Consider the following 13,102-nt stretch of genomic DNA (forward strand, 5'->3'; position numbering starts at 1 on the left):
GTGAGTCTTCTTTAAAAAGGTATTGAACTGGAAGTGAAGTTATGGTTTGTCTATGAAGAAACACAGGGATGCTGCAAATGTATGTTTTATGGACAATACTTGTATTTCAAGTCTTCTTAAATGCTGAAGAGGTGCACATAATTGTTTAGCAGCTTGTTTTGTGACAGTGTGAGCCTCTTTTAAAAAGGTATTGTACTGGAAGTAAAGTTATGGTGTGTCTATGAAGAAACACAGGCATGCTGCAAATGTATGTTTTATGACCAATACTTGTATTTCAAGACTTTGTAACCGTGTAAGCCTCTTGTAAAAAGTTATTGAACTGGAAGGTGTCTCTCTGAAGACAAAACATGCAGGTGCATCTCAATAATTAGAATGTCGTGGAAAAGTCCATTTATTTCAGTAATTCAACTCAAATTGTGAAACTTGTGTATTAAATACATTTACAAATAAAATAAAAGTAGTTTAAGTCTTTGGATCTTTTAATTGTGATGATTTTGGCTCACACTTTACAAAAACCCACCAATTCACTAGCTTTACAAATTAGAATTCTTAATAGGACCAATAATAATAATAAATATAGCTGCAAGCAGCAATTACGAGGCCAGGCACTGCAGCGGCAAATTTAGGAGCTAAGCATGGCATGGAGCATCACACAAAGTCCAAAAATGAGCAATTAAACCAATTTTAGGATGATTGTAATTGAAATGGCTGAAAAATCATAAACACAACCATCACTTTTGACCAACAGGTGGCACTGTAATCAAATAATTTTGGTGTGTTCTGTGTGAGATGACAATAACACACACAAAGTTTGGTGTCAATATGATAAAGCATTGCAAAGATACAACTTGAAGTGTCATTCTGGCATCATGGCTCGAATTCGTCGCTGTGGTATACGAATATAGATTTGTCTATCGACACGAAATCCATAACATTTTGTCAGCACAGTCTGAAGATCATTTGATTCAAATTTGGTGAAAATCGGACCTACGGTTGATGAGGAGTTCGAAAAAGAATCTTTTCAACATAAATCAAAATGGCGGACCGGAAGTTCAGCTTAATCTGGCATATTTGGTATCTATGTTGTCGGCATAAACCAGGGAATATTTTGAGACCAGTTTCATTACAATAGGCTAATGCATTAAAAAGTTATTAGAATTTGTATAAGTGTAATTATTCATGGTTACTCTTGACGATGATCAGAGTCAAATTTGGTGAAAATCGGACTAACGGTCTAGGAGGAGTTCGAAAAAGTAGGTTTTCAGCATTAATCAAAATGGCGGACAGGAAGTATGGCCAATTTTGGCATAATTGGTATCTTTGTTCTCGGCATGACCCAAAGAATACGAAATTTTCATTTCAATTGTCTAATTTAATCAAAAGTTATTAGCATTTTTTAGATATTTCATTATAACTTTTGACCACAAGGTGGCGCCGCCACCAAACTTTTTGAGTACCTTCAGGGCATGGAGCCGAACATTTTTGTAATTATTTTCGTAACGATACGGTAATGCGTTCAAAAAATACAGCATTTTAAAGCGTAATTCAAAATGGCCGATGCCTAAAATGGCTGACACAGGAAAATTGGATATCATTCGACTGGACATGACCCACTGAATCTAAAGAGACCAGTTTCGTGATTTTTGGCCGAACCATTCGGAAGTTATAAGCAAAAATATGCATTTTTCTTATCTCCTGACCACTAGGTGGCACTGCGTCGAAACACTGCAGGTAGGCTCAGGTCATGATTGTTATAACAAACACCAAGTTTGGTCTTAATATACCAAACCGTTTCCGAGATATAGCCTCACATGCATTTTTGCGTGCTTTTCGTCAAATTTGTTCACATGTCATTCGACAACGGTTGGACGAATCAACTTGAATTCCATAACTTTTTGCCAGCATGGTCTGAAGATGATATGAGCCAATTTTCGTGAAGATCGAACTAACCGTCTAGGACGAGTTCGAAAAAGTAGGTTTTTCAAAAATTTGAAAATAGCAAAAAAACTAAACCTTGCGATGAATTTTGGGGTTCATTCGACTTGGCATGAGCCAAGGATTCAGAGGAAAAAAGATTTTTTTTAGTTATTAGCATACAAACATTGAAAGTTTGGACAAGTGGTGGCGCTAGAGAGTAGGAGTTAGAGGCTTCAAATTTGCTATAGTTAATGTTGGGACTGTCCTCTATCAGTGTGCCAAATTATACAATTTTCCCGCAATCGGTTCTATGGGCTGCCATAGACTCGCGGCGGAAGAAGAAGAAGAAGAAGAAGCAGAATAATAACGCCAACGATTATAATAGGTGCTTGGCCCCTAATAATAATAACGCCAACGAAAACAATAGGTGCCTACGCACCTTCGGTGCTTGGCCCCTAATAAATTAGTACAACAAGTATGTTAATTTACTGTACATGTACTCAATATTTGGTAGGGGTTTCTCTTGCTTTAATTTCTGTCTCAGTTCGGTGTGGCATGGAGGTGAATAGTTTGTGGCACTGCTTAGGTGATATGGAAGCCCACGTTTCTTTGAAAGTGGCCTTCACCTCATCTGCATTGTTTGGTCTCGTTTCATCTCAACAAATTAGAATATGGTGACATGCCAATCAGTTAATCAACTCAAAACACCTGGAAAGGTTTCCTGAGCCTTCAAAATGGTCTCTAAGTTTGGTTCACTAGGCAACACAATCAATTTTGGCCCCTGCCCGCACTGCCAAAAGCACCAAAAGTTGGTTAAATGACAATGGTGTTGGTGTGCTTGACTGGCCAGCAAACTCACCAGACCTGAACCCCAGAGAGAATCTATGGGCTATTGTCAAGTGGAAAATGAGAAACAAGAGAGCTGAAGGCCACTGTCAAAGAAACCTGGGCTTCCAGACCACCTCAGCAGTGCCCCAAACTGATCACCTCCATGCCACACCAATTGAGGCAGTAATTAAAGCAAAAGGAGCCCCTACCAAGTATTGATTACATGTTCAGTAAATGAACATACTTTCCAGAAGGCCAACAATTCCCTAAAAATGTGTACTTATGAAGTAGTCTAATTTGTTAAGATAGTGAATTGGTGGGTTTTTGTTAAATGTGAGCCAAAATCATCACAATTAAAAGAACCAAAGACTTAAACTACTTCAGTCTGTCTGCAGTGAATTTATTTAATACACAAGTTTTACAATTTGAGTTGAATTACTGAAACAAATGAACTTTTCCAAGAAATTCTAATGTATTGTGATGCACCTGTATAATACAGAGATGCTGTAAATGTATCTTTTAGAGCAAATAATTGTACTTTCAGTACTCCTGATACGACGAAGAGGGTCAGATAATAATTTAGCAGCTTGTTTTGTTTTGAGACTCCTTTAAAAAGTTATTGAACTGAAGGTTTGTAAATAGAGAAATTTAATACAGTGATGGTACCGTACTTTTTGAACATCTATACTAAATACTTGTACATTAAAGACTTAATGTATGTCATTGAGAGTCAAATAAATATTTTGCAACTTAGCACTAGGTTCCTTCTTTCAAAAGCTGTTGAAGTGGATTGTGGAAAAGTCATTGTGGAAACCCATAAAAACAGTGATGGTACAAATTTAATATATATGTGAAGCACAAATTCGTATAAACCATCTTGAAGAAAGTTTTGCCATAGTTTTAGAAATGTTCATCCAAAATCAACATTGTGTTTGCTGTCATGATTTCTGAGTACTTGTAAATAATCTGATAGATTCAGTACCAATCAAAGTGACATTTCTGCAGGAATGTAAACATCAATGCACATGAATTGTGTGTTTAATGTTAAACAAATATGTCAAAACAGAAAAACATAAGAGTTCAGCAATTTTTTTCATTCAACACCTGGAGAACACTGTTACATTGTTAAGTCTTTATCATACTTAAAATCAGAAAAACAGAGGTGAATAAAACAGCAAGACATGGGCTGTAGTATGTTCTGTAGGATCCAGACAAGATGTTCCAACTTGCTTCAGAGAAGTTGACCCATGCTTTCAAAACCTATTGAAATAAATCATATCATTGTTAAAACCAACAAATCAACACAGTTCTTATTCATTTGGAGGCAAATAAATAAAAACAGTTGTGTTTTTATTTATTTTTAATAGAAACACGTATTTTTTAGATAGTCCCTCAGATAAGCGATGACGTCACGATACTCCATAGAGGGAAGCGTGTTTATCAGCTTCTTTAAAACGTTGAGTTCGACATAAAAATGTGTTCTGATTTGTGCTCGTCATGGTCGGTAATGATACTTGACCGAAAGTGGCTTTTTCAAGTGCATATTAACAAAGTTATTGAACGCGGAAGTCCGAATGTCTGAATATAAAACCAACTTTACCCAAGTCTTGTATGTGTCACATGAGCAGAAAGGGCATGTGAATAAATTGGCATCTTCATGGCAGCACTGTGGTTGAGGATCTTTAACTCTCTGCTGAACTGTTATGTGCTGAAATAGCACAAAGATAAAATATCCACACATTTCTATCTAAGACACATTCTTTCCACAACATTTTACTAAAACAATTAGCATTCTAAACTGACAAGGTAACTACCAGGTTAAACTCGATTAACAATTGTAATTTAGTTAATTATTTAATTGAATTGATTCCTGAATTGACAAAAAATGTGTGACAGGAAAGTTAAGCAAGCTATCATTATCTACACTGGAGAGGTAAACCATTTCACGGCTAAAGCAACACAGATAGGCCTACATCACTGAGACTAGAACATGTAGGCTAATAATGCATGATCCTAGATTGTGACAAAGTAAATTGTTTGGAGCTTTTAATAACTTAGTGGGGTAGCAAGCTAGAAAAGTAACACAAATTAATCAAAAACAAATTGGCAACAATACACTTACATTCATATGTAGGCGATCTCTCAGTAGCAGACGGCGCTTGTGCTTAATTTCCACATCACTTGCTTCTTCTTCTTCTTCTTCTTTATTGTTTATTGGCGGTTGGCAAACCAGCTTTTGGTGCATTTCCGCCACCTACTGGGATGGAGTGTGAATACCTAGGGTGATGGAATGGAAAACGACTATCTAGTAACAAAAAAAAAAAACTTATTTGTGTAACCTTATATTCTGTGTATCAACCGTGTATCTCTCAAATATTTAAATAAAATAGGGTACACTTTTGGTTGTATCTGTGCACTCTGATATAAATCTTTTATTGCTAGCTGAACTTTCAGGTCCTTTAGATCTTCCACAAGTTGAGCTCGTTCCTCATTATATGCTTGACATTGAACAAGCACATGCTCCACTTTTTCTGCCACCACACAATGGATGCATCCATTTGTCTCAATTTTACCTAACATAACTAAATAATAATTTAATCTGGTGTGCCCAATGCGTATCCTCGAGATAATTGTATCATCTCTTCTGGATCCATATTTTCTCCTTTCACTCCCCACTGTATCCTGAATATTTTACAGATGTCTTCCTTTTAACTCCTTATTCCAGTTGTCTTGCCAGATATTTATAACAGCTTTTCTTACAATGCACTTAGCTTCAGCTTTGCTTAATGGAATCTCTATGTCGACTTCATCCTTTTTTAATCCTGTCTTTGCCAGTTTGTCCACTATCTCATTTCCCTCAACTCCAACATGAGCTGGTACCCATAAAAATGATATATTTTTGTCTAGTGGATTTATTCTGTACAAAATATGTAATATATCGTATAAGATATCTTGTCTAGCATCTGACATTCCACTTTTTAAGCTGCACAAAGCTGAGAATGAATCAGTGCATATGACTGTATCCTTAATATTAGATTCTTCTACCCATATCATTGCTATGAATATTGCCATGAGTTCTGTTGTAAATACTGATATATCATTAGACAGCCTTTTAACAATACTTTGTTCAATATGAGGTATATTGCTGCTGCTGTATAACCAGATTGAGGATTTTTAGACCCATCAGTAAATATCTGAACACTATTGTTATAGTTTTGATTCAAATAATTTACCACTGCTATATTCATAGATAAACACCTTTCATTTTCATTCTTTATGATGTTTAATTGTAGATCAAACTAAAGCGCATCACTTGCTATACTTGGGTTGATGGGAAAAGGGCATTTGGGAATCGCCCACTCAATTCAGAGAAAGCCATGGAAAAACACCTATTTCAGTTTGAAGACGCCCAAAAATTGGGAAAAGCCTCTTTTTGTTCTGCAGAGACCTCCTTCTCACTGATCACGCGAGAATGAAGTTGGAACTCACTGATTGGTCGCTTGAACACCAATTAAATCTATCCTTCCTGAAAGGGAATCGTGATAAAAAGTTTGATGTGGACACACGAGTCAAAGTCTGGAGAGTCAAAGGGAAAGGGTTAACTCCAGAGAGAAGATGAGCGACATAGAGGCATCTGAGCAACCTCAGCCAGAGAGAAAAGTTATCGGTAGGCCCATGGGTTAAGTGACTATAGCCACAAAGATACGTACATTTATTTAAGACACATTGCATATCATAGTATAATGAACACGTCATGTATAAGGTTTGAAACTCAACTGACAGGCTTTACTGACAAAATTGCCTTTTGCATTTATCAGCGGGTTTTTTTCTGATCTTCTGTTTTTCTTTACACAGTATCGTCTTTAAAATAATGTTATCGTTTTTTTATGGCGGACTGAAATAAAGTTTATTTCAACACTTCCACGTGCAACTTTGTATGGATAGTATCGAGAAAGATCTAACGTAGATTTAAGCTTTTAAGAAACTACGTTTACCGTCATCCTATTTGAAACTTATTTTACCATTTAGTAACATTTCACTGGACAGTCTGATTGTCTCTTGTTGGGATTTAAAATGCTGTTTCTGTAATTCTGTAATTCAGAAACCGCATAAAGATTAATGAACGGAACATGCCTGGTAGGATCTTAAGTTGTTCATGTTAGAAGCAGACTGTTTGTGCTTCTAATATGCAGTTAAATCCCTCCCACTTAAAGCACACGATGACAGCGCGCAGAAATGTGGGTTTTTCGCTATCGATTTGTGCTACCCATCTTTTTAAAGGCAGGTAAGTTGGCACAAATCGATAGCGAAAAACCCACATTTTTGCGCGCTGTCACCATGTGCTTTATGTGGGTGGGATTTAACTGCAGGTGTGATCAATTTCGTTAAGTAAAAGCTTCACATTATCAGCCATATAACTGCCCATATTTGCCCGTTGGATCGCATTAAAAAAATAAAAAATAAAAAAAAAATAACAACCCTGTTTCGATTACCTTTCATGACTTAAAGTTGTGACCAGCAGTTGACTGGCCATGGTTTGGTCTCAGTTTGTAGTTGATTCACACGCGGCCCACAGTGTTCAGATGAGTCGGTTCCTCGAGCTTTGCCTGAACATACGAATGCGTAGATATATTTTTCTTATCTATTGCAGCGACAGGTGTGGAGGGAACTGTGAAATGGTTCAATGTGCGCAATGGATATGGCTTCATCAACAGGTATGTTTATAATACTTAAAGGATTCCTCACCTGACTAACGATATACACAGTCTGATGTATAGTCTAGTATTGTTTGGTTCAAACGTCTGAGACCACTAGTGTGTTGTAACGGGTTTGATCAGTGACCTAAAACACTGTCTGAAATTTGAAATGTATTTCGGTGTGTCTTTCTGTGTGTGATCATATTGCTAAGCAAGCGTTTAAATCAGTTTTAAAAAAAAAAAAAATTCGTTAAAATATCAATTGAAATTCAACAATTTAATTGAGTGCTTTTTGTTTCCCAGAAATGATACTAAAGAAGATGTGTTTGTTCATCAGGTAATGACTTTATAAACACAGCAACATTTAATTTAAAATAGAAACTCTCTAAATTAAAGGTAATGGAGTAATGCCACGGTGTCCTCTTGAACAAATGTTTGACTGGTTAAATGCAGTGTATATATACGACATTCTTCCCTAGTAAGTTTTAATGACATAAAATAAATATAAATAAAAAACCTTAAGATCACCTTTACAGTTATCTTAAATTGCAAGTGTTTCTAAGAAAACACCATTAATTTTGCATTGTTGAAAATTGATGTTATACTAAGGTTTTACCTTTTCCCTTTGTGCAGACTGCAATTAAAAAAAATAACCCAAGAAAGTTTCTCAGAAGTGTGGGGGATGGTGAGGTTGTGGAATTTGATGTTGTCGAAGCAGCTAAAGTATGTGGTATCTGGATGTATCAAAAGGCTGTTGAGAAATATTGTGAGTTTATAAATTGTATATCCTCTAAAACGAAGCCTTTATTTCAGGGCTCAGAGGCAGCAAATGTGACCGGTCCAGGGGGTATACCTGTCAAAGGCAGTCGATATGCCCCCAATAAACGAAGATTCCGTAGGCGCTTTTACCCCCGTAATGCACAACCTGCTGAAGGAGAGGAGAAATCCGGGGCGGCTCCAGCAGGGCCCATATCTGAGGGAGAAGGCAGTGAAGAGAAAGGAGCCCCTCTCCCACATCCTCGACGCCAGCGTCCACGCAGAAGACCTGTTCAGCCGCAAGGCGAGGTGAGGTCATTTAAAATTTCTTATTTTTATTTTTTTAAAACCAAAGGTATGCCTTAGAATAATAGAAGTATTTTTGAAGCGTTGTTAGTAAAATTGAGTCTTGTAGGCCCTGGTGACATTTCACGGAGTACACGAGTTACATTTGTGTTCAATGTGAACTTTAAATATTGAGTATGATAAGCCTTTAAACGACTCTGTTTTTTTTTTAGTGCACACGGTTGGTCAGTGAGCAGTTTTCTTGTCTCTGCTTTAGGGAGAAGCTGGAGAGAAGAATGAGGAAGTAGATGGTGCCCAGCAGAGGCCGCTACCACGCAGGTTCAGACCTCGATTTCGAAGGTTCATATCACGTGTATATTTGGAATTATTATTATTATTATTATTATTTTTTTTTTTTTGCCTTTAATCAAGTTGACCCAGTGGTGTTAAGTTGAAAGCGAAACTGGAAATAAGGAGTAGGGACAAATGTTGAGATGCCCTAAATTTAAAGTGTATGTATTTAAAGCTGGAAAAAAGTATGAATAATGCATAGTTTTAAATAAAATTATATTTAGAACTCTCGATTTTACCAGATCTAATTATAATAAATAATAAAAGATATCTATGTGTGTTTTAAATATGCCTATCATTTAATTACCTTAAACATGCATGTACATTGTGCGTATTTATTGTGTTTTACTGTATGTAAACATGAAAGTCTTTCTTCATGAACGTCCAGGCCATTACGTCCTCGCCCACCCCCTGGAGAGGCTCAACCAACAGTAGTACCTGCAGAAGAGCAAGAGTCGCCCCCTAAAGGGAGCCAGACCAATAGGGAGCAGACTGAGGGGCAGCCACAGAAACCCCGCAGACAGTTCAGTCGGCGCAGACAGACAAAATCTGAATCTGGTGCCTCTAAAGTGAGGGGGGTGGTTTTTTTTTTTTTTTTTTTCTCCCCCCATTTACATAAACACAGTGAAGTGAAGCTGTTGAAATTGACACCATTAGATTTATCTTCGCTGCCTGACTTTGAAGTGAAATTATCATTAGCTGGCACAGTTCTGCAACTGCTAATTTCTCAGATGTGAAATAATTGACTTATCTATTTAACCTAGTTGAACAAAACTGACAATTCACTATTACATGTCTCCTAAATATCTGGCTTGTCAATGTTTAGGATGGAGATGAACCTGAAAAACCTGAGTCCCCGACTCAGGCCTCTAAACCTGCTGATGTCAAATCCTCTTCTGAAGCTTCCCCAAAACTATCCCTTAAAATGGATGTGAGTTACTTCTGCGTGTGTGTGTATATATATGTGTGTGTGTGATATATATATATATATATATATATATATATATATATATATATATATATATATATATATATATATATATATATATATATATATATATATATATATATATTAAATGATATACACACACAGTGGCAACCCCTTGAAGAAAATGTGAATAAATAAAAAAAAAAATTAGAGACATCATACTAAATGCATTTTAATAATTTTTTTTAGTACTTTAGTACGATTTAGTACCAGAGTAAGATTGTACAAAAGATGTTTAAATTTAGTAAAAAATAAATAAAATTGCTGAAGTTATTAAAATAACCCCATTCAAAAGTTTGGGAACCCTTGGTTCTTAATAGTGTGTGCGGTTACCTGGATGATCCATGACTGTCTTTCTGTTTTGTGATGGTTGTGCATGAGTCCCTAGTTTGTTCTGTACAGTTAAACAGAACTGTTCTTCAGAAAAATATAAGGTCCTGCAGAATCTTCAGTTTTCCAGCATCTTTGCATATTTGAACCCTTTCCAGTAGTGACTATGATTTTGAGATCCAAATTTAGTTTTTTGTTTTTTTTACACAAACGAGATTCATTAAGAGCTGGGGGGTGAAAACTTTTGGAATTTGAAGATCAAGGTAAATTGTACTTAATTTGTGTTCCGGCAAAGTATCTTCCGTTGCTTACGAAGGGCACAACTAAATGGAAAATTATATTTTAACAAAATAAGAATAATTTGGACGACATCGTGCAAAGGTTTTCACCCCCACCTCTTAATGCATCTTGTTTCCTTCTGGAGCATCAGTGAATGTTAGAACCCCCCTGTTTTTTTTTTAAATAGTGGCGTTTGAGTGCCTCAATTGTTCTCGGTGTAAAAAAACACAAATTTAGTTTAACTAAATGTAAACGTTTTATATACAATATCTTACTCGGGACAGAACTAAAAAATAAAAAACTTAGTATCTCTTATTTTGTTAAAATTTACTTTTCATAGATTCTGCAAGGGTTCCTAAACTTTCGCATATATATATATATATATATATATATATATATATATATATATATATATATATAATTCAAGCTGTATTTTAGCCATATGTTGTTTCTTGGCATTTGTCATGTGATTACAATTGTGACAACTACCCCATGTGCACTAACAACTCTTTCTCCCTGTGTAGGCACTTCCTCCCACAGCTTCCAAGCCCTCAGAATGATTTCTGTGACCTGGAAGGAATCACGTGACCCCTGGCAAGAGGTGAGGCTTCCTGAGCTAAACTGGTGCTGTGTTTTGAAGGTGGTTTAAAAAAAAAAAAAAAACCTGAGAAAAGTCAGTGGCTACGGTCACCTTTTTTAAGAGTGTAAAGAAAAAAAAAACATGTCAGGCAACATATGTAGGTCCTCACAGTTTGATCTTATGAAACGAAATGATCGTTTTGTGCTAGAAACATTTACAACGTTACCTATACTACACAGCCTCTGGAAAATGATCCAGAGAGATGTCCAGTTTGCGTGCAAATCATTCTTTTGAACCGGTTCTTCAGACTGAACTGATTCACTAAAATGGACTCAACCATCTGAAACATTTTTTTTATGGTCGACAGTCACTCTTGACTTGAAATGTGCCATTTGTGTTCCATTGGTGTATATGATCCTATGATGCCAGTTTTTGCCAACTTATTCAGCGTTTCCCGGTTACTCAAATAGTACATTGAACTGAGCTGATAAGGTGCATGAACCAAGTATTTGAATGAAGGAGCTAAATTGAGTGAAGTTTTTACATTTTCTCATAGTTTATGTAAAAATGTGAGGTTGATTTAAGACTATTCACTTAATACTGTATGCAACTTAAAGTTTTTTTTAAGTTTTTTGTTTATCCATTTATGACTAGCCATCAACTTGCATTTTATGAATCACCAAGAACCATGGTTTCAGCTAAAAATATCTTCGCTTTTTATTTTTGATAGCCTGGTGGTGAGTAAATTAACAGCAAATTTTCATTTTGGAATTATCCCTTTAAGTGATGGCATTTTAAAAATAAATTGTAGAAAACAAATTTTAGTTTGACAAAGGCGATTAAGCATTTACTGTTTAAGTTTTTGAAATGTTTTGTGTAAATTTACCTGATGTCTAAATGTTTAACCATAAATGTTGTCATCTCCCAATGTCTTTTCCTGTTTTTTTTTTTTTTTTTTTTCCGTACCTCACATTTTTCTCTTTCTTTGTTGCTGCATAGGTTCCCAGTTGGGATAGTTTGGGGGTAGGACCTTGCTTATCTCGTCAAACATTCAACCAATGTGCAATCAACTTGCCCCTCACTTCTACATCCTTCTCCCAACCCCAACTTGATTCATCAATTGAGGTCTGGAACATTTATCTGTCAGGAAGAGAGAAAGAGAAGGATGGATGGATGGATGAAAAGGAAGGGGCTGGTGATGAAGGGAGGGTTGGGTTGATGCATATTTAGCCGTTAAATTAAAATTGAAGAAAAAAAAAAAAAGTGAGTGAAACCTGCTCTGAAAGCCCATTATATTAGAAATATTTTCCCTTTGTAGTTTTGTTCTGTACTATGGGCAATGAGCAGTAGAGAAAACTTGACCAGTTCGGCTACTTTATGTTAATCAGTGAGCGGAAATGCCATCCAGTGTGATGAGCCCTGCACCGACTCTTCTCTTACTTATAACTAGATAAAAAGGGAAAATAGGCATCCATTTAAAATACAAACTGGTTTAAGATTGTCCGTTTCTTTTATTTTTCTTTTGGTATGTTCTTTTCTTTAATGGGGGTTATGTGCAATGCCAGTGAAGTAAATAAAGTATTTGCAAAGCCTTCGGACTCCTCTTTGGACCTTTTGGTTGATTTAAGTGTATTTTTTTTTTTTTTTTTTTTTGTCCGTCATTTTCGACAGAAAATTCTGAAATCTGCATTCATAATGGACCTCTCAAAATGTAAAAGTAACATATGCATAAGATTAATGTATCAATTTATCCTTGCACTTTTGTACCAAACCTTGTTGAAAAAACAACTTTTTGTGCATGTACGGTTGTTAAAAAGATTGTCGGAGAACAAATTTTTATTCAACCATGGAAAGTTGTCAAAAAGTTACACTTAGCTTATGCCTCAAAATGAGACCTACGGTGACAACAGAATTCAACTTATAAGGAGTCTAGGTTTTTCTATTTCACACAAATAGCATATCACATTTTTGTTTTATTCATTCAGTTCTATACAAACAGTTCTAGTGAATAGAAATTTGGTTGTTTAAATGTATGATGCTCTTTTTAAAACTGATTTGTAAGAATGTTGAAGGTTTTGTTTGAAATAACTT

The 13,102-nt window shown here is 35.8% G+C and overlaps 1 protein-coding gene across 4 annotated transcripts; it reads left to right on the forward strand.

The window, feature by feature from the left end:
- The first annotated feature begins 6,254 nt into the window (after window positions 1–6,254).
- Window positions 6,255–12,603, forward strand: LOC132109510 (Y-box-binding protein 2-B-like). 4 transcript variants are annotated; one of them, XM_059515649.1, is made up of 10 exons: window positions 6,255–6,412; window positions 7,397–7,460; window positions 7,746–7,779; window positions 8,076–8,165; window positions 8,256–8,507; window positions 8,761–8,843; window positions 9,223–9,403; window positions 9,661–9,765; window positions 10,956–11,032; window positions 12,011–12,603. In XM_059515649.1, the coding sequence occupies exons 1-9, from the start codon at window positions 6,361–6,363 to the stop codon at window positions 10,989–10,991; spliced, it is 897 nt and encodes a 298-aa protein (XP_059371632.1). In that variant the 5' UTR covers window positions 6,255–6,360; the 3' UTR covers window positions 10,992–11,032; window positions 12,011–12,603. The 4 variants fall into 4 exon arrangements, with proteins under 4 accessions (XP_059371632.1, XP_059371648.1, XP_059371656.1 ...); XM_059515655.1 differs by having other exon boundaries at window positions 6,259–6,412; window positions 7,403–7,460; XM_059515665.1 differs by lacking the exon at window positions 9,661–9,765.
- The last annotated feature ends 499 nt before the right edge of the window (window positions 12,604–13,102 follow it).

Source organism: Carassius carassius, chromosome 2 (assembly GCF_963082965.1).
Source record: "Carassius carassius chromosome 2, fCarCar2.1, whole genome shotgun sequence".
Taxonomy (NCBI): domain Eukaryota; kingdom Metazoa; phylum Chordata; class Actinopteri; order Cypriniformes; family Cyprinidae; genus Carassius; species Carassius carassius.

Coding starts and splice junctions, on each gene's coding strand:
- LOC132109510 (XM_059515649.1), top strand. CDS start 6,361: ATGAGCGACATAGAGGCATCTGAGCAACCTCAGCCAGAGAGAAAAGTT. Junction 7,780..8,075: donor AAGATGTGTTTGTTCATCAG/GTAATGACTTTA, acceptor CCCTTTGTGCAG/ACTGCAATTAAAAAAAATAA. Junction 9,404..9,660: donor CTGAATCTGGTGCCTCTAAA/GTGAGGGGGGTG, acceptor GTCAATGTTTAG/GATGGAGATGAACCTGAAAA.